Below are 23178 nucleotides of genomic sequence, written 5' to 3'. Positions count from 1 at the left end.
AACGTCCCTCAAGAATTCAACACAGAGCAAAACTGCTAACAAATCCAAAACACAATCTATTAAATCCAATGCACTATTAAAGGTTTATCAGCTGCGTACAAGGGTCTGGTTGCTGACTCACATTGAGTTTCTCGCGTATCCCACCCACGACGTCACCATTTACGATTCATCAAAAACAAATGCCTGTAGAAGCTGAACAAGATGGCCTATCAAGATATAAAAAAATACGGGTCTCTTATTTTTTGTTACTCTTTCTATTTCACCAAACTTGTTTTTAACTCGAACTGCTCCTTTAAGAAAGATAAGATACGGAGCACTAACAACATGTGTTATCTGTTATCAATATTGTCTCTCCCACTCGATTACTTTCTGGTTTTGTCTCTAGCACATTTAGTTTTCTAACGCTTTAAGCCGTTTGGCAACTCTGTAAAAGTACCTCTTCTACGATGTAAACAAAGCGACACTAGCAACCTCAAGAAAAGGGAACACAGTAGGTCTACTGGTGTGTAGGCTGCTTTCTTCCAACTCGTTGCAAAACTATGATTAGAAAAACACCACTTTTGCACTCACGTTAACCCAAATCTATCTCTTAAAATTGTAGAACGCATTTCTTTTTCATCCTGGTCCTGAATATTTGTGACTATATTCATTTTGCCAAATACATGGTCCATTTCCGTTTTTGATTCCCGGGGCAGGAGCTCATTTGATTCGGATCATGTGTTAAGCTGTAGGTCCACATCTTATATAGCCTTGCAGTTAAACGGGACGCTAAATTTAAATCAACTAAACTCAGTTTCCGTGTTCGAATGTGTAAGCGTTAGTATGGAAAAACTCAATGAAAATGAATTCTCTCGTCCAGCATCTCTGTATTGATTTTATTACCAATCACTTTAATTAGTTAAAGCCTGTCTGTTTATTTGTCTTTACCTTGAGAAGGCTTTCGAAAAGACATTTCATCTTTTTCTAAGCTGCTCTCTTGTCAACTTCTCATTTTTCAATTTCTGTCCTATCCCATTACACATATATCAGTCAACAATTACTTATCTCATCCTATTTTATTCATTCCGGCGTCCCTCAAAGCTCAACTTTACCTCCGCTTCTGTATTAGCTCTTTGTTGCTGACCTTCCTCCTAATATACATCTCTTCCTATTTGCAGACAACAAAGCCTTTCTTGTCCTCGGCAAAACGACCCATCAACTGAACACAGCACTACAACCTGTCATTGATATCTTTGTTCGTTGATCCTCAAAATCGCGATTACGCCTAAACTCTGAGAAGGCTCAGGTGAATCGTCTGAACTTTTCTGTTCTTGATACTCCTATCAAACCTAAAAAGCACATCACATACTTACGTTAGATGTTACCTTCGATGCGCACTTTACATGGCGACCTCACTTAGCTCAACTTATCACTAAAGCCTACAATAGACTGAGTCTCCGCTGACTCATTGCATAACATGGGGACTATAAACTACTACCATTCTTCTCCGACCTGTCCTCACCTATGGGTTCACAGCTTGAGTCGCTGCAAACACCAGCAGTTCCTTAATAAGCTCATGATCCTTAAACGATATGTCCTACGCATTGCTTATGGTAGTAAATTACCCAGAAGTACTTAAGACCTATCTTACTGTATTCCATTCCCTTATATACTTTACCACATCGAAAAACTTCAACTAAGCACACACTTTCCCTTGATACTCTCCACCAGACTACGCTACACACTATCCTGTCCATTATCCTCCGCTCTTCTTATTTTTTACTTTATAACGTTCCACCAAATTATCCTGATGAAGATATCGCATCAGCTTTTCCTATTCATTCAGATTCGCATTACATCTTTCCACCAGATACACAGTAATCCATTGTTTGTAACGGCTCATCCTGTCTTTCCTCATGATCCTGAGTAGCCCCAGGATCGGACAATAACATGCACTTGACTCACTAACCCTTCCCTATGCTGTGTTGTGGCGTCGAGTGTACATCATCCTTACCTCCATCTGATCATCCTTCCTAATGATTATGGCTATAAGTCACAATGTTTGTTGTAGCACTCCTATATGAATCCTAAATATACTGAGTGTAATTAACCATCAATAAAGGTATCTTACTTATTAAATCACTTAGACCATCACCGCTACCTTCCTCCCATATTTCTGATCCTCTTCTTCCCGAGAAAAGAGCGTAATCGTTGTACGGAGCTAAGATGCCTCCCGCATGTTAGCATTGAAAAAGATAGCATAGACATTTTTCTTACCCCATTGGTTCGCGCATCCCCGTTCCTCTTATGTGGACAAGAAGGAAGCTTTACAATAGCAACAAGCCTCATTTAGGACAACGGTTATTGTTAAAGAGAGCTACAGATTGGTTTCATAACCACTCAGACGGCCATCGAAACGAGTTGTCTTTACCGTAAATTTAACCTTATCTTGATAATCCTAGACTTTTGGTGTTGCCATATCGTGCTGGTCCTTGCGACCAAATGCACAAAAATCTTCCTCAGGAAGTGGGCACTCTCATTTTAAACCCATGGCATCGAGTTTTGCTGCGACTAGCAAACTGGGTCGCTCCAGACCTTTTCATAAAACAGCCTCACTCATAATACGTCTCAAGAACTTCATCCTTCGTCGGAATCGACTCAATCTGCTCAATGATTTCGAAGTCGAATACAATCTAACGATAACTTCTGTCGATGATAACTAAATGGACACTGGATCATTAAATTCTCAAGCACCGACAGCACCTAGTAGCAAGAATACCAAGCTTACGAAGAAAACAGACCCTAGGATCAAACATCTTCTACCCCTCAAGATGATACGATGCACTTTGTGGTCATGCGTGGCGTCCCACCAGCATTTATAGATGAAATTCGTGAAGAAGTTGTGTAGCAGTGAATCAGTATTAGCAAACGCGCTCTCATCAAGAACAACTTTTACCCTATTTATATGGTTCGTTCATTATTAGAAAACCAACAAGCAATTGATTATTTGTTAGTCTACAAAAAGATCCACAAGGTAGAACCATATAAAACTTCAGGACAGATACCTCTCAGGTGTGAGAGGCGTCAAGTTTATAAGTCCCATTTTACAAACTCTTCCCGTAATCAACCAAAATGTGGTTGATAGATTCAAGCGAAACTAGTTTGAAAAAAACACCGTCTACAACTTAGAACGACATTGCACTGTCGTTGTCACCTGAAGCATTTGAGATTGCTGGTCAATGGAAGCTAAGATAAAAGCGTTAGTCCAGAATGAAGCAGGTACCGTCGAATCGTCAACATTGCCGTACTCCATCTTTTAGCTAATGCTATGGACGATGCTGCAAACTCTGTAAGGTCCTCCCATAATGTGATTTCTTTGCGTGGTCTACTGCGTACCCTACTGTTCTCTCCATTGCTTTCACACAAGCACCATTGTCGTGTCGATATGGCCAGTACGCACCGCACGGCGACCATGTGACACCCTTTCACATCGACGAGGCATACGTTACTTGTTTCCACTATCTGTTTGCTATCAACTGCTGTCTTGGAATATTACTCCTATGGCGCTTTGGCGCTGCTTGCCGCCGCTTCTGAAATTATAATAGTTCGTACACCCTACCTTGCTATTCACAAATCGTGCGAGTTTGGACGTATTCTTTTCTTTCCTCTTGATGGTGCAATTTTCACAAGAGGGCTGCAGTGGCTCAGTGATACAGCGCTTACTTCTGGTTCGTGGGGTCACTGATTCGATTCCAGTTCCCGGCAAGTGGGCTTTCTAGTTTGCAAACACCTTATACGAGTGTTTTCCCGTTTCCTTCCACCATTATCATCATCACAGTTTTCCTTAGCCTTAGTACATAATCCAGACTTTAAAAAAAAAATTGGAAATGACAGTGTTAATTAGAATTAACAATAGTTGAACTGTGAACAAATTCGCTAAGTTTCGCGTTAACATAGAGTATCAGATTCTGCCTACACTAAAGTATTTTATTGTTGTGTTTCATAATATAACTTTATTTCATTTCAGGCAAGGGAAAAGGCTTGTTTGATATACGATGAAAACCGCCAAGCAATAACATTTAAAGTGATAAGAAAAACTAATGGAGAAAACCAGTTCAAAACTAAAGAGGAGTCTTTTACATTCAGGTAATAATTTTCATCTATCGCATTCAAGAATTTTTACTGGTAATTTGATTTTTGTTTCATAATTTTTAAAATAGTAGAAAAATTAAACACGCCAGTTCTGTCTCCAACCCTAGGTTTAATACATTAACTTCTCTCGTTACTGGAAGAATTTTGATAACAGGCTTCCCCTTCTGTATATGGAAAAATTCTCTGGAAACAGTGGATACATTCATTTTCCATCAGTTTGTAAATATACAACTTTTCTTATTTCTATTCTTCATCTTAGTTAACCTGGACATAGCTCTTGAACGATTTTTTTAAAACAAGAATACTTGAATTTTACTTTTTCATTACTTCTACAGATTGTAAGTTATGTCTTTCCTCAGTACAAATAGCTTTCCATTCCTTTACGATGGAAGATATAATCCCTCACAAGGGAAGTAACTAGTATAAACTTTTCTTTTAAACCTATCCAATGACCAAGTTTATTTAATCCAGTGAAGATTGTCTCTCCTATTGAAAGGTAAACAACAAACTAAGACTATTTTCAAAGAAAAAATAATTATCCCTTTGGGGAACCCATGGTACAATTTGTACCATACGGGGTGTTTCATATTACATTGCGTTATAACTCTCCTATTTGAGCTTTTTCATCCGTTTTTTTTTTTTTTTTCAAGTCCAGAGGCATTGTAGAAGACATTACGGATGGTTTCACACCTTCCTGCGTCGAGACATAGGAGGTGATGACGTCATAAGTCTAAAATTTATATTTTCGTGTAATACTTTTTGGGGGGGTTTATGTAAAGTATTTTTGGCGGGCTTACTTTTGCACGTAGAAGATTGAAATTTTGCACAAACATGCAGTCCACCGAGTAGTATTTACCGGATGTTTTTCAGATTTCTGCGTTAAAACAGGGGGGAATCCAGAGGGTCAAAAAGTTGAAAAAAGGGAAATTTTTACCCCAAAATCCCGTTTTTCCTCATTTTCCCGCCTTAGATACATGATGGAGACAAGTGAATGGTACCGCCCGAAAGGCAGTTCTATTCTGAAGAGGATGATGTGCGACACATATCCCTAGGGTAATTAGGGAAGTGTCAGGGAATTTTTACCAAAATATACTTCTGTATAGGGGAATTTTGGACATTTTCGGTATTATTTTTTTGCCGGCTTATTTTTGCACGTAGAAGATTGAAATTGTGCACAAACATTCAGTCCACCGAGTAGTATCTACCAGATTTTTTTTCCAGATTTATGCATTAAAACAGGTGGTACAGAGGGGCTAAACGTTGAAAAAGGGAAATTTTTACCAAAAAATTCCTTTCACGGGATTTTCCCGCCTTAGATACATGATGAGGACAAGTGAATGAGACTGCCTGAAAGGTAGTTCTATTCTGAAGAGAATGATGGGCGAAACATAACCCTAGGGTAATTAAGGTTGTCTCAGGGAATGTTTAAAAATTTCCCTCTGTATACGGGAATATCGGACATTGTCGGTATATCGGACATTTTTTTTGGCGGGCTTACTTTTGCACTTGGAAAATTGGAATTGTGCATAAACATTCAGCCCACCGAGTAGTATTTACCAGATTTTTTCAGATCTCTGCGTTAAAACAGGGGGGTCCAGGGGGAGCTAAAAGTTGAAAAAAGGATATTTAGACCCAAAAAATTCCGTTTTTCCTCATTTTCCCGCCTTAGATATACGATAGAGACACGTGAATGGTACCGCCTGAAAGGCAGTTCTAAGTTGAAGAGGATGATGGGCGAAACATGACCCTAGGGTAATTAGGGATGTTTCAGGAAATTTTTTACCTGAGATCATGGTGTTTTACGGTAATTTGGGGCATGGTGGGAATTCCTGATAAAATTTCTCCCGCCCTTGGTATTCAAGATAGAAACTTGAAATTTGGCACACACATTCAGTATACCAAGTACTATTTATCAGATTTTTTTTATATGTCTACGTTCAGACAGAGCCGCTCCAGAGGGGCCCAAAGTGCGAGAAAAAAATTCCCTCCGCAATTTTCCCTTTGACATCATTTTTCCCGCTCCTGGTATATGGTATGAGCATGCAAGTGGTATCATTTGAAAGGCAGCTCCATTCTGAAGAGAATATAATATTTTTGCTGTATTCGGTTTATAGTATTTTTGATGGTTTGTACGGCCAAACACATTTTTCTTAACCTATTTGCAACTTTTTGTATATGATAATCCCATTTTAAATTTGCTGATATATGTACACCTAAACATTTTACAGAACTAACTTGTTTTATTTCGTTTTCTCCTATTTTTATACTTCCTTTATCTAGATTGTTGTTTGTTAATTTAAAACTTATTGACAAGGTTTTTTCTGAATTTACTATTAACTTATTATGATCAAACCAGTTCGTTAGCTGTTTTACGGTGTTTTCTATGTTAGTATTTAATCGTTGTTGGTTTTCGCCTTTTATTGCTACACTTGTGTCATCCGCGAATAATGTGGCTTTTGCAAAGTTTAAATTATCCGGGAGATCGTTTATATATATCAAAAACAGTAATGGCCCAAGAATTGATCCTTGTGGTACGCCGCATTTTATTTTATTCATTGTAGATGTGAAAGTAGTTAATTTTGAATTTCTCCCATCTACTCTAGTTATTTCCACCACCTCCATACAAACGAAACCAGTTTCTTATTACTCCTCTTATTCCACATTTCTCTATTTTATATAAAAGTTCTCTATGAGGCACTAAGTCAAACGCTTTTGTAAGGTCTAAAAACAATCCTATGCACTTATTTCTTTTTATTACTGCTCATTTGAATCTATATTAAGATATGGATTAATATTTTGGGGAAATACTGTAAAAAGTAGAGATATTTTTGTTCTTCAAAAAAGAGTTGTACGAATCCTAGCTGGTGTAGGACCCCGAGAGTCCTGTAGGAAATATTTTAAAGAACTAGCTATACTACCTTTACCATGTTTGTATATATATTGCATAATAGAATTTGTAAGATCCAACATAAATGAGTACACAACAAACAGTGACGTGCATGGATACAACACAAGGAATAAGACTCATTTTCATCCACCAAACCATAGAACAGCAATGTACGAAAAGGGAGTAAAATATGCTGGTATTATGCTATACAATAAGTTACCAAACAAATTAAAGGTAATCAAGTCTAATGTTACATTCAAAAGAAAATTAAAAGAATACCTATTGTGACATTGCTTCTATACAATAGATGAATATAATCAATTAAATAGTCACAATGTAAATAGTAGTAGCAAAGTAACAAGATAGGTTTATTTATGTATAAGGTATGCTGTAGTATTGGTATAATATTATTTCAAATTACTGTAATGTATAAATGTATGAATTATGTTTAACAAATGTGTCTAATATATATGTACTGCACCAATTAACCATGACGAATCCCATGTACTATCGGAAAATTATTTCCAAGTTTGTACAGAATGGAGGATAAATAAAATGAAATGAGGTATGGACCATGATCCTAGGATAAATAGTGACGATGCAGTAGCTGCTTGACTGAAAGTCTAAAAAATAGCCCAAAAAAACAGGTGCCGGAAAGGGTTATTAACTCTGGTATTCATTTTTTCTACAATTCATTCAATTTGGAATATTTACTTTTTTTTCTTCATTCGGCTTTGACTATATTTTAAGTAACTTCTTACGTCTGTTATAGATTGTGTTACTTTTTGTTTTAGTGTATCCACCTATCCACATTTTGTTTTACTCTATCTTATCCGTCCTCAACCAAAACCCACATTAGGAAAATTCGGTGTTTGAAATGGAAAAGAACTAGAGGCGGTATGTTTTATTTCGATTTCGACTCGACATACCAGCTACCTAAAGGTTGAAATGCAGTGAGGGTATGTTGCCTAAAAGATTGCATTTCTATTTACATAATGACTGAAAACCATTGGAGAGCTTCTCTGTAGTAATGCGGGGGGGGGGGGGCATGGAGAGACTTAGATCTCCTCCAACTTTATGAAAAAAAAATTCCCTTATGTTGTATTATAGAGAATTATATACGAAAATGCTCAAAAACCGAATGAGGGTATTAATAATTTCCTGCGGGAAAACTCCCGGTCCCCCACTCGACTGTGGGGTATTCCAAACACCCGGAAGATACACTTCCACAGCAGACAACCCCTAAACCCGCCCATGCTCAAACCACGGTATTTATATGCATTAAGACAAGAAAATACACCATACAGAACAAAGAAACAGTTCAATATGGCACATCAAAACATAAACTAGGTGAACTTGTTTGCAGACACCTCATTTTAAAAACAAAAGGTAGGGAAAATGTTGATGTTGTTAACTTAGAAATTATATCTACGTAAGAAATAAAACCTTTCACGGCAAAGCTATTCGTCAATTACTGTGTATAAAAATCGATTTATTAAACGTATTTAGCATCTATTTTGCAGTGGTGGTTATGTTTTAATCATTGAAAAACCAGAGACGGTATACTTTCATCACTGAAAAACCAGAGGCGGTATGGTATACCGCTGCATACCGTATCACTTCAATCACTGATTCTGAGTCCATTTAAAAGTGTAGGTCTATAGTGAAAATTACTTCCCAAGATATAAGAGCACTGAACATAACAAATATCTATTTCTCTCGCGGACTTTAATTTTTTACGAAGGCTACGATAATCTTTTTTATTTTCATCCCTTTCGTTTAAAAGCTAGATTCCAGTAAAATCCTTACTTTCAGGAAAAGCTCAGAAAACTCCTTCCAATTTCTTTTAAGAGAAACATTCTAAAGCGGTCCTTTGTACTGGACTTAAGGATGGCATTTAGTATCTCCCCCAAATCTATCGACGGATCTAGAAGCCGGTACTGTGACTTATAGTGAGTTGTTGTAAACGATACTGGGAATCAAAGCTAACAGTTCCGACAGCACTGAATGAAAACCGATTCAAGTTACGAATTCATTCTTCCGTAATTCATCATTCAATGTATTCAGAACAGTAGCGGCTCGATACCATAATCTGAGATAGTTCTGCACAGTGTGTTTTTTTGTATATTAAATTTCCCGTTTGCAGTAATTAATTATAAATTCTACACGAACCGCATATCTTTTAGCACTCCAATCGTTATACGTAAATGACAATTATAATTGAAATTAACAAATATATATACAACTTTACTGTATCGCAACCAAACCACTATTGTTTTGCTTATTGGGTGTCAGTGACGCATTTAGGATTTTGTTCCGGGAGGACCATTGCACAGCATATGAGTAAGCACTTAATTTTTCCTTTGGGATGTCTACAAGTTTAAATGAATTTCGGGGGATCTTGAGCCTTATAGCTCCTCTCTAAATACGCCACCTTTGCGTGTAACAAACTTTAAAAATATCATACCCATATCGTAAGAAACACTGTTTTCAGATACCATAACAATTTCGGATTCACGTAATGTCTACAGGTAGAAATTGTATTAATACTGCTGAATTATAAATATTTTATCGTTTGTAAATAGTCTATCCGACGTGTCTTCTGCTGTACAAAATGTCCTACTACTCTATCATTAAAGTTCGGCATGATGGATATGAAATCACGTTCGATTGATAAGGCAGCTAAAGCATTGATTCTTTCCTGACATATTGTGCTTCCCGAAGATGTTTTAACTATTCTAAAATTAGAGAAGTAACGTTCTGCTTCAGCTATTGTCGTTGGGGTAATTGAAGAATTTGCAAAAGGTTTATGGTTTCCTTAAAATTGTCACACAAATTGTGTTTGTTCAGAAAATTTGCACAAACTTGAACATGGAATACTATTACTTTCAAAGCGCACAACAAGTAAACTGAACACCGTTATCAAAAACAAGAGAAGGGAGCCTCATGTAGCTACATCACGTCGTGTGTCTTCGGCTTCTTCGGAAGTATTCGTGAGTTCTGAGCGGCTAGGAGTGCAGCTCTAGTAAATCCTATCTAAGAAACAAGGAAAACGTAATACAGTGCGGCTGGTGAAGATTTTGGTTTCAATGATAAAGCATAGGGCAATCCGTGCACAGCTCTTGCAATATTATTAAGCTTCAGAAGGTGTTTCCAGTAATACTACGATGTGTAGCATATCCAGCAGTACAATTTCAGGACACCGTTAGACCAAATATCATCATTACATGTTATTACCTTGATTAAATTAAACACAATTCAACTCAATTGAAAATACATTTATGCCACTAAAATAGCTGGTAGTTCTGCAGCTCTGCAGCACTTATAGGCAAGCCGCCCCTGATTCAGAACTATGAACGTTGACGTATCAGTAATCGTTTACAAGAGCTCACTATAAGTCGCAGTACTGATTGTGAAAACATGGTGGTACTTTTCCACCAAAACACACCACATCCACTCACCCAAGCCCAGGGAAAAGTTTGCACTTAACGGAAATAACGAAGATAAATCACTTTCGATAAAAATGGAAAGATTAAGTCATGTATTTTGTGTTTACGGACATTCTGAATCTGTACAAAGGATATAAATGTCCTACTCTATTCTTGTTATTTATAATCCAGTACTGTACAAAATTAAATCCCAATATTGAATACAGCAAAACCTGTCAACTTGGCCACCTCTCTAAGTTGGCCACCTGCTTATCTTGACCTAGTTCGTCTTGAACCTGCATTTTTCCCCATGAGACATTCGTTCCTTATTACTCTGTAAGTTGGCCACCTGTCTATTTTGGAAGTCGGCCGCACTGAAGCAATGTTTATCATATGTTGATAATGATAAATTTATCTGCGTATCTTGGTCACGCAATATGCCGTTTTGTTATGTTTCTTAACTCTTTCGTATTCCCATGTGAGAGGCAGATGTTCTGTAATTGTGACTGTAGACAAAGAAGCATAGATTCCTACGATTTGTTCTTAGAGGTCAATGGCCAGAACACTATCCTGATAAAGGGGTGGTGAAAGAAGATTTGAATAAGATAAAGCACGTACAGGAATTTAGGAAATGGTTGTACGTATTTGTTTACCTTGTCTGTTTTGGTAAAACCATTCGCTATACGCGATCCTTTCATTAGTGGTAGTAATTCCGGCAAATTCTCAAGGTTCAAGCTAACCATCTCCATTGTCAACTATTGACATCTGATGGCTTGTGGAAAGATAGCGGAGGTTTTGAAATGAATTCCCTTAAGATTTTCTCAAAACATCTTTTGCTTCGAGGGGAACACTTGTAGCTCATTAACAAGAGGTGGTTAACTACAAAATTAGAATGTGCCGAAAAGAATAAAAGAGATGTCTAGAATGAATCATCATGAATAAATTTGTTATTAACTGATTTGCTATCTTTCGAAAAAAAAGTCATAAACTGCATATAAATTGTTCAATTTATAATTTTGTTTTTATTGTTATGATTACTCTATAGTAGCTGTCGTGCCATTGCTTATTAAATTTTACAATCAACTAATACTAGAAATCCTATGCTAAAAATGCACGAATCACACTTATTTTCTGTAAATTAGTCATCTACTTAAGTTGGCCACTTTTCAATGGAACCGATGGTAGCTAACATAGACAGGTTTCACTGTATTTGTTTAAATGAATACCTTTGTATTGCTAAAAGACACAGTAGGAAAGCAAAATTAGTATGGTACAATGATTTTTGAAACAAATTGTAATAAGCTGCTTTAAGGCAAGAAAAGATACGTAGGAGCGTTACTTTTTTATGTATTTAATATCACGTTGCTTCTGTGATTTGGATCTTTTCTTCAAACCACAGTTATGGATTATACACAAATTACATAGACCGACGTTTTTAAACTTTTGAAAAGTTACAGAAAGAAAACTCTCTGATTCTGAATAATTATAGGTCCCTGAATATAAATATAATATCCAGTTTACTACATTAGCTCGCATTTTTGTGTAACGCATAGTTGCCAGATTTACCTTAATAGGGAAAATGAGCTATCATAAAGTGTACCGACCAATGAGCTGTTTGCGTTCCGAAAGGGAATCAACTTCATTTTGACAGTTGGTCAAGAACGACATTCGGTTTTAAAAATTCTTAAAATTAATTTATTGAATCACAGCAGTTTACAAAAAAAAAAAAAAAAAAAAAGAAAGAAAAGAAAAAAACTATATATTGTTTGTTTATTAGCACTAAAAACTATATATATGCTGTTAGTGTAGGTCTATTAGCACTTACATACACAGAGTTATTTATAAAATCTAATGTTTAGAGCTGCAAATAACACCATCTGCTTTATTTTTTTATGAAATGTTGGGTCCTCTCTCTTCACCGACCAGCAATAGTCCCCCATCATTGCAGGGTCCCAACGTCCTTGATATCGAGTTTCCATCGTTCTTATATCCTGGTGAAACCGTTCTCCCATTTCGACGCTTAAAGAGGTGGGATTGCAGAAAGTGGATTTTCAAAGACATGCGACATCCCAGAGCTTCATATGCGACCAGAAGTTGCTGCACCAGAGCCTCGTAATTTTGAGGTTTAGTTTTGCCCCCCAAAAAACCTTTGCACGCCAGATATTTAACTCTTTGTCATTTAAACTCTGTTCAAACAATTCGTCATGGATAAGTTTGCGAATATCAGGTCCAGTGAAAACTCCTTCTTTTAATTTACCATTACTTAGTTTTGGAAAACACTGTCTAAGATATTTAAATCCTTCACCTTCTTTGTCCATAGCTTTTACAAAATTCTTCATGAGGCCCAACTTAATATGAAGAGGTGGAAACAGCACCTTCGCTTGATCGATCAGAGGCTCATACTTGACACTGTTGGTACCGGGCTTAAATGTCTCTCTGGGGGACTACTTTTTTTGTGAAAAATGTTTTTCTGTGGCACTTGAGTCCCAAAGACACACACAAAAAAACAGTACTTTGTAAATCCACCTTGCAGACCAAATAATATTGCAATAACTTCAAATCTCCGCAAATTTGCCAACCATATTCTTTGTAGTTAATACGATTTAAAAGAGTGCGAGATTCTTGTAAGTCTCTTTCATCGAAACAGAGTGTGCCACAGGAATAGACGGCAGCTTATTTCCACTATGAAGTAAAACTGCTTTCAGACTGTACCTAGACGAATCTATGAAAATACGCCAATCGGATAGAACATGTTGAATTTGTAATTCATTCATCAGATAATTGATGTCCGTGCATACGCAAAGAGAACCTTCCATTCTGTAGTATTCGGAAAGGGCTCGTTCCTTTTCCTGTAGTGAGTGTAAGTAAATCCAGGAGCCAGTAAATTCCACTCTTTGAGTCTACCACCCAAAAGTTGAGCTTTCTCTTTCGAAAGTTGTAACTCTGTCACTAAATCATTCAACTCGTGTTGTAGGATGAAGTGAGGCTTAATTTTTACGTGGAAGGAACTGTCTCTCGAATCTTCATCTGCAGATATTGAGTTGGTGTCCTCATCGCTTCCTGTAGGCGCTGTAATATCGATAGTTTCCCAATCTTTCGGAGGAGTAGGTACAGGTAAATTTTCTCCATGGGGCACTGGTGTGATCGAGGATTGCAAGTTTGGGTATTCGATGCCACCTCGTTTCTTCTTGTTACTTCCTGCTGTATTCGTCACACAGAAATAGCACTCATCATAATGATTCCGGGGTTCTCTCCATATCATCGGAACAGCAAAAGACATCCTTCGTTTGGTTCCTTTAAACCAGGCAGTCAGAGTCGCATAACACATCAAACAATACACATGAGGGGCCCAGCTTTTTATCTTGATCCCTGATCTTGCAGCCAAAATAAAAATAATATGCTTTCGTAACGTCATCATTTATCGATCTAATCTGCGACTTAACCATAAATACGCCACAGATATAACAAAATCCGTCCGGTGAGTTTTTGCATCCTCTGCGGGAAGAACTTGACATTTTGCACAGGAAAGCAAAACTTAGAGCAACAGCATAACCACTTATTCCATAAAATCACTAAAAGATACTGAAAACACAGGCAAACAATTCTAAAAATACGGTAAAATAAAGCTGAAGTTACTGACGTAAAAATTCCAAGTCAATTCTCCCGACAAAATACTTATACACTTAAGAGATTACTTACTGCATTGCATAAGAGCAAGACTTAGCCACGCAATAACGGCGCAGTCGGCGCTTTTTTCGCCCGCTTCATCGTGCCGTTCATTGTTGTCACATAGACCCTATTTCTTAAACCTGTTTCAGTGGTCTAAAAACAAACAGAAGGGGGAGGAACACAAGTGTCAAGCATTTCAACCATCCCCGTCCTCCCGGTATTCATTGTTATATGTCAACAACAAGGGGGGGGGGGTCCTATCTATCGCCAACTGAATGAAATTAATTTATTTCTTACTCAAATAGCATTGTCAGACTGGTTACTTCGATGACAACTGAAGCAGTCCCTACAAAATGGCAAAATTGGCAACAATGCATAACACCAAAATACGAACTAATGTAATAAAACGGCTATCAATTTCGAATTCAGCATCCTGAAGTTAGTCAGAATCAGAGGTTTTCCTTTCTGTAACTATACTGACGTCGGCCAGTGTTATGAGTTTTGCAGAGCTGTAGCTTTAGTTGAAATCCACCCGCAAAAGCACGAGCGGCTCAATTGGTGCCGGATTACAGAACGTATCGAACCATAGAATGTGGGATTAAAGAACAGCCTACTATAATATACTGGCAGGTTCTGTCAAATAAATGAGAAATTTCCAGTCAAAGAAAACGAAAAGATGTTAAATTATTGTTCTTTGTAAATATTGTATCTCCTGACGAAGCCATGAATCCAGAGTTCCTAAACAGAAAATGAAACGAAATAAATAAACCTACTTAGCAGCCATGAGATGTTAATTTTACATTTTATTTCAGGATATCTTGGATCTTAAGAACGCACAATTGTGTTATTACAAAGGACTCTGGAAACATTTCGGTTAGAGCCATCGTAGCGTCGTCACTGAGGCATCTTCACCCAACCGTTTGTAGTATGAGTACGTGAGGCAACTGTCCCAAATGGAGAGCGTACCTTTTCCTTTTATTTTATAACAGGTAACTTAGAATATGCATTTATACTAACCTTCCCTTGTTTTTTCAGGTTTCAACATGTGTTCGATCAGTGTGCTAAGCAAGAAGAAATTTTTAATACCGTAGCGAAGCCAATTATTCAAAGGTAAATGTTATTTCTTGAATTATTAATGTGGGTATGTTGGGGCTCTCCTAAAGTAAATGCGGAAGTTCTATCAATCACTTTACAATAATTTATTTAGATGTCACAGTCGTATAGGCTATGCCTCGTCCCATCTAGCTCTGAATGGAAACAAATGTGAAATGTCTTTTATTTCACTTTTATTAATTCACATCTCCATTTTAATGTTGTTGTTTCTTTCAATATACAAGTTGTGGGAAAACGTGTGAAACTGTTTATACTGATATAACTGTTTAAACTGATATAACTATTAAATATAGTCTCCAAATTGGTGGTAAGATGCCCCATGATAGGTTTCTCGTAAATTCCATACAAGATTGTTTCTTTTTTAAAGTTTTAAACTTTAACCCATTATTACACAACGCACTAGTAACTGGAAAATATTTTAGTTATTTCACTATAATAATAATAATAATAATAATAATAATAATAATAATAATAATAATAATAATAATAATAATAATAATCCTTATTCTTAAGTTCAAAGTATCCCTTGCAAATTTTTCACACTCATTTCCATTTACTCTATCCTAAAAATAGGCAGTATGCACAAACATATGTAATATTTCAAAAACTAATCGGTTTTCCATCTTCCGGCAGAAAAGGTTACTACTTTCTCCATTATGTTGGTATTTCTTACATACGTTATTAGTAATAAGATTCATTGAATGTTTGTATCTTCTGTGAAACGTACTCCAAAATATTTCTACCCTCTGTCTTTTTGTGAAACGTAAATAAATTGAATAACTTCGTTCCTAATAAAATTGAAACAGATCTTTGAACTGCAAAATAGGTGAAGAGAGCTTTTACAGAATATAGTATTATAATGGATCCTGGTTCGATACGGTATGTCCCTATTTCGGCATAGATATTTATATAACGTATTCGCCTACGATTCAAAAATATCGCTATGAAGAAACGACATTTATATGTATGTCAGTTTCAGTGTCATTTCGGAAATGACCATTGCGAGCGAACGATATGGCCACTGGACTAAATGGTTCGGAGCACAGAGTTCGGGTCAGACTTTTTGGGTAATATACGCTAGATTCTAATTATGCCGCTAGTGTCGATACAGGTCAATAACATAAATATTGTTGAACAGACCGGGGATGACTAGCTTACTGTTTGGATTTTGATGTATATCTTTCAAACTATGCATACGATATACAACAAATAAGCATGTAAATTATCATTGTTCTTTCGTCTATCACAGACGAGAATTTCGATTAGTTTGTGTTTGACAATCAAGAGATATGAGCACAAATTCACAGTTATATGAACCATATCAACTTGCCCCATATGGGGACAGTTAATACAGTATTCAGGTCACTTTGACACAGATTTAAAACAATAAAATTTATATTTTGTAACCACACTAACATATATTACTGGAACCATTATAAGTTTAAATGAGAAATTGATAATGCAGAGCTAGTCTGATGTAACTATTGTGTTCTTTGCATCTGGCTTCAATGGTTCGTCCTGTTTGTCCAATATATGACTTACCACATTCACATAGAATGCGGTAAATTCCAGGAGTTCGGAGGCCCAGGTCGTCTTTGGTCGGTCGTATTATTTTTTTTATTTTTGCAGGAGGTTTGTGTATTGTCCTGATGTTGTACCTGGCAAATAGTCTGCTGAGCTTTCCAGAAGTGTTCCCGGTGTATGGGAGGCACATTGTGTCCTTCCGTTCTTCATTCACAGTTTCTTCTGCACTTTTGTCCTTGTTGTTAGTGTCCTTCGTTCTGGTCCTTTTCAGGGCCATATTTATATCTTGCATTGAGTATCCATTCTGTAGCATGGCACTGCGAAGGTGATTAAGTTCCTCTATTAAACAATCCTTGTCGGATATGGAGAATGCTCTATGTGCAAAAGTGTTGAAAACTCCAAGCCGTTGAGCTTTGTGATGGAAACTGTTTGCGTTCAGATATAAATCTGTATGTGTTGGTTTCCTGTATACTCTATGGCCTAGGCTGCCATCCTGTCTTCTGTATATCATGATGTCAACAAATGGTAGATGTACTTCTTGTTCAACTTCCATCGTGAATTTAATATTCGGATGCTGGTTATTAAGATGCTGCAGGAATTCCTGTAAGGAGTTGCGTCCATGTGGCCAGATGGTGAACGTGTCATCAACATATCTATAGAAATGTGTGGATGCAAGTAGTGCTTTCTTCATTGCTCCATGTTCAAAGTGCTCCATATAAAAATTGGCTACTGCAGATGAGAGTGGAGAATCCATGGCGACGCCTTCTGTTTGTTCATAGTACTGACCACGGTATAGGAAGAAGGTTGAAGTGAGAACATGTTGAAAGAGATCCAATATCTCAGGCCGGAAGTGTTTCTCAAGAAGCAGTATTGTATCCTTGATCGGAACTCTGGTAAACAATGATACCACGTCGAAACTAACCATAAGATCTTAGGAAGAGATCTTCATCGTCTTCAGGCTTTTTACAAACTCTGTTGAGTTTTTCACATGGTGTTCACACTTGCCCACGTATGGTTGGAGTAATGTTGTAAGATACTTGGCCGAAGAGTAGGTTGGGCTTCCTATTGCACTAACAATTGGTCTCAGGGGTATCCCTGCCTCCGAACTCCTGGAGTTTACCGCATTCCATGTGAATGTGGTAAGTCATATATTGGACAAACAGGACGAACCATTGAAGCCAGATGCAAAGAGCACAACGGTTACATCAGACTAAACCAACCAGAAAAATCCGGACTGGCTGAACATAGCATCAAACAGCAATATAAGATTTTGTTCACAGATGCCGAAATAATAGCAAAATGCTCAAGAGTTTGGGACAGGAGGATAAAAGAAGCCGTTGCAATCATACAAGAAAAAACGAACCTTAACAGAGACACAGGATTCCAACTGAGTAAAACATGGACACCAATCATATCCCGCCATTTCAAGCCAATCAGAAGGCGCCATTTCAACCACCAATCAGAAGAGTCCAATCATACATACATGAGTATATATATTCCATACACTCGATTGCACCATCATATTCGCCTGAAGATGAGGACGATGTCAGCCCTCGAAACGTCGCAAGATATAACAGTATTTACCTGGCTGCTAGCCCGAGAAGACCTGTTCAAAATGTATCCTCTTCTTCAGACGAAGAGTCAAATTGATTTCGCTGCTATCCTTTCTTATTCATGTGCCTGTGATTTCCTTTCTTGCTCTTCCAAAGTTTCTTTAAACTGGAGTATCAGTTAAAATTGCAAAGCAACGCCTTTCGGTCCTCGAATTTGATTGTTTCTTACGTGGGTTGCTTTCGGTAAAGATCTATATCTCCGAGAAGTGACCCTTCTTGTGAAGTTTCTGCAATATTGCTTCCCTATTCTAACAATAAGGCTGATGTAATAGATTCCACTCAGGTGCTAGGGATACTGGCCGTAACGTCTCACCTGAAGGCAATAACTGTACATTTTCATTTTCTTTGCCATTTGTTCTGTGTTCCTCTCTAATTAGGACTTCCAACGCGTGTGTGAAACATGATGCTTGTTCCTGATTTCATCGATTCGTTATATATCCTGACATGAAGTCTCAATCATTAAATATATCAGGATTGAATAGCATGACATCTGTAGACCTAAATACAGCTTGTATGTCTTTATCATTTGCAGCTAAAAGTGAAGATTTCTTCACTAGTTTGGGAATGTCGTGGTTCCTTGGCATTTATAATGATGTATCCTTATTCTTCTGAAGGGAAGAAATTTAACAACATACCACTTGTTTATTACCATTCAGTTTCAAATATTATTATTGTTTTGGTAACCAGATAAACAAAGTTGTTTATATTTCTTTTTCTCAAGAAACATCACTATTCATATACAGCATTTTGTGGTTAATGAACTGTCATAAATAGTTTTAGTTTCTGTGTCCATTTTGGGGTCGCAATCTATAACGCTACATTATGCACTGATTGTTGGTCGCACAGACGCTACAGGTCTCTTTCTTCTAGTCTGTCTTGTTTTGCTTCTACAAAAGAGAAATTCTCGATTTAGTTGATGATGTGAATTGAATAACAGATGTAATTGTTAAATTTAACTATGATTTAACCAGCTGAGAGGCATTGATGAAGTTTTTGTTTCTTTATTACCAAACAAGAAGTGAAGGAGTCCAGCACAATGTTAGGCAAAGCCAACAGCTCTCAGTACCAAATGTATATCTATATATACTTTGAAAAGATTAAATTTCCAGGAATTTTCTATTTTTTAAAATAGATATAACACATCATGTGTTATAGCGTGTTTTAAAGTGTAAAAACCAGTGTTATTTAGACATTTACGAAGAAAGAATTGGATTTAGGTGCAAGAAGGTCAATACTGAAAAGTTCAAAGCCTAACTATGAAAGGAGCAGCTGAAACCTCAAGTATAGTGTTACTTTCAACATAATTTCTTAATAATTCAGAGCTCTTTTGTCATTGATGTTCAAGTACGTTTATACTGCTGGCATATTATTTTTTTAAATAAAAAAGAAAAGATTTTTGAAGAATCCACAATGTGATCTGCGGTGCGCATGACATTATCTTTGTGTCAAACGAACACTTTCAAACCTCCTTCTAAAGTTCGGAACAGATGAAAATCAGAAGGTGCCAAATAGGTCGAGTAAGATTGATGGGGAACCAACTGGAAGCCAGAATTGCGAATTACTACTATAGTGACGACCGATTTGTATCTATTGGGTCATTGTTTTGATAGAAAAGGATGCTTTATTTTAGTTCCCATGACGCGCCTGCCAAATGTGATCACGAAGCTTTTGTACAAAGTCTATATAATTATTCCTTTTTAAAAAATAGTTTACTGTCACTACGTCACTATATCATCACCATTCACTAGCTTGACCTTATAGTTCACGTGATATTTTCTGGGTTTAAGTCCGATCTTCGTAAGTTCCTGGTAGGTAAGTTTATTACTCGGTTAAATCAGTGTTTTTGAAGACAACGTATAAATGTTTTTGTCAATTATGTTATGAATGTGTATGTTTATAAAGCCATGTTATTTATATATTTATATTTGATTTTTTTATGGCATATGTATAATTCATTTGTAATTTTGACAACTGTATGTGTAGTCGAGAATACGCTCACTTGTATGCAAAAGACGCAAATAAATAAATAGATATTCGAAATGAGCTCCTACAGCAAATAGAATCCACATTTGTAGCATCGAAATTTCGAGGTGAGCCATTTAATAATGAGGAAAGCGACATTTTGATGAAGTTAAACATCAATCACACAGTCAAATACAATATGGAGTGACTGTCATGACATTTTCGTAAATCTGAAGTGTTTTGTTCTGTCCCCTAAATTAAGAAATTTTTGATTTGCAAGAAATGATGTTCTGTATTCAACCGATAATCACTGCAGAATTAATTCTTTTCTTTTTCAGTGTTGTCCGTGGTTACAATGGCACAATATTTGCATATGGTCAGGTGCGTCCCTTTTTATGTTATCCATTCTTTTAAGTCTATGTATGCAAATTTGAACCAATAATTTTATTTCTTTTGACTTACAATTATTTTATTAGGAACATGGTTCACCTACAACTGTTCTTGTATACAAAGCAAGGATTGCAAATACGATAAATAAGTAACATTTACCTGAAAACTTCCTGTTTTATTTAATTCCAATACAGTTTCACTGTGAAAACTTTCAGCTCCCTCAGAGGGAAAAAATGTATTGCTATATGTTTCTCATATCCGAAATTCCTGTATTAATATAATAATTTTAGTACATCACCTTCCAAGCATGTAAATAATTTTTCTTCAAGAGTTGCAGTTGAGTAGAGTCTTTTCTTCCTCCTGATCACTAATAGCTAACAATCCTCTTAAGTTGACAAAAAATAATTCCAATGATCGTAAAAATGCGCTTCGTGAGTCAATGTTAATAGGTTGCTGTAATGCGTACGAGGAAGGTATCAGCGTACTTAATTTCATATCTTAAGAAAAAATATTTACTGATTTATAAGTTAATGCCTGTAACCAGTGGCGGCGTAAGGGCGGGACGAGCGGTGCCCCCGCCCCGGGCCCCACTTCGTGGAGGGCCCCGGACGGTAGGTAAAAAATAATTGCTAAAGAACTTTGTTAGTATGAGCCGTACAAAGGCCGTCAAAGTTTATAATCCACACCTTCCCTAAAAGTAAACGCAATTAATTGTCGATCGATATTACACCAAATAACTGATGAAACAACAGAAATAACTGTCTAATAAAACTAATCAGTGCCGAATTATGTGTAAGCTAAACAAGCTATAGCTTAGGTCCTCACTCTCTTGGGGACCTGGAAAGAAATTTAAAGAAAAAACTGAATGTAGATTTAAAATAAATAAAATAAACGTTCCACGCTCTTTGGGTGGGGTGGGCGGATATAAGAAATTTAAAGGAAGTGGTTGAATGTAGGTGAAAAGCCAACTTTTTTATTTTTATTTTTATTTATTTATTTATTTATTTATTTTTACTTTGCCAACTTTGTGCAGCAGCTAGATGATGAGAGCGAGGAAAGACTAAAAGCATGTTACTCTGGTTTGGCTTTGTTCTACCCGAATGACCTGGACGGCGTAGAATTATTTCAGGATTGTAAGCATATAATCCATTCTCTAAGGTGTGCTCAGATAGCTAGACTTTTCTCCACAAGGCATACTGAAATATGTATCTTCAATGAGGATTGAAGCTACAAAAGTTTGGCAACCGCTCTTCAGAGTTTGATAACACTGCCCGTATCTGTCGCATCGTGTGAACGGTCTTTCACCAAAGTAAGCTGATAAAAAATCATACTTGCACTCCACAATTGGTCAAGAAAGATTCACGAATCTGGCCATTCTTTCTATTGAAAATGAAATAAAATCTAATATAGTTGTGATTTCCGCAGCAACCAAATCAAGAAAGGTAACATTCTGAATGCTGGTGGAACACAGGCTACTAAGGTAGTGGAAATGTCATTGAAAGTAGTTTCATGTTTCAACTTAAGACAATAAAAATATAAAAGTACCAAAAGAATAATAAAAAGCCGTCAAAATCAGTCAATTGACTGGTGATGGGTGGTACAACCCATAGTAGAATTCTGTGTTCACATATTTAATCTATGATATATTCCCAATTATTCAATATATTCAGGATTTTTTGTTATAATATATTCTAATACTAAGGATGTTAGTAAATGGTAATAGAAAGTCATAAGTGACAGAATATAAATATGAGTGAATTATTAAACACAAAATGATGTAATCATAATACAAGTGTGAAATATGGAAACAATAGTAAAAAAGACAAGCAGGAGAGAAACATACAGTGCTTAACTATTCACTGATATTTCGGCAAAAGCAATGGGACTAAATAGATCGTATATTATCACTGAAGAGAAACCTAGTAAAAGATAAATGATGACAGGCAGGAGAGAAATCTATTCTAGCCATTATTTACTGATACTTCGGTAAAATAAATAAATAAATAAATAAAAATAAAAAATAAAAAAGTTTAAGTATCGTGTGTGATCACTGGAGAGAAACCGAATGTTAAAGTGAATGGGGCTAATTGCAGGAATAAAATCTAATTAAATAAAACCCATGTAGTGTTAACTCAGACAGGTAAGAAACCATGAATAAACTTAGCCATATAAGAAATTGTACAGGAGGAACACCAAAGGCGACAACCGAACAAGAAAATTCTAGAAAACTTGCTTACATTTACAGCTTACATTTAAAAATCGCATCGGTTATATTATTATTTGCGATTTTTTCAATATCAGCTCATTGTTACATTTTGCACATAAATTTGTCTCTAAATGTATTATTAGGAGCATTACTCCTACTATTCTATCTAATTACAGTACACGTTTAAACTAGGATAACTTAGATGTAGGATAAATTTTGGATTCTTTGTAGCTTCCGTTAAACTTGTATCTCTAA

The 23178-nt window shown here is 36.5% G+C and overlaps 1 protein-coding gene across 2 annotated transcripts in view; it reads left to right on the top strand.

The window, feature by feature from the left end:
* Positions 1–23178, top strand: part of LOC145660719 (kinesin-like protein KIF6) — a 108574-nt gene that overhangs the window by 7625 nt on the left and 77771 nt on the right. For both annotated transcript variants that reach the window (XM_081726088.1, XM_081726087.1), the window contains exons 2-4: positions 4007–4125; positions 15151–15225; positions 20666–20708. In XM_081726088.1, coding sequence (XP_081582214.1) covers positions 4007–4125; positions 15151–15225; positions 20666–20708 — 237 coding nt within the window. The remainder of the gene's footprint in view (positions 1–4006; positions 4126–15150; positions 15226–20665; positions 20709–23178) is intronic.

Source organism: Thermobia domestica, chromosome 9 (genome assembly GCF_964235325.1).
Source record: "Thermobia domestica chromosome 9, izTheDome1.hap1.1, whole genome shotgun sequence".
NCBI lineage: Eukaryota > Metazoa > Arthropoda > Insecta > Zygentoma > Lepismatidae > Thermobia > Thermobia domestica.
The sequence above is the reverse complement of the archived record's forward strand: the minus strand, read 5'-3'. Positions and strand labels throughout refer to the sequence as shown.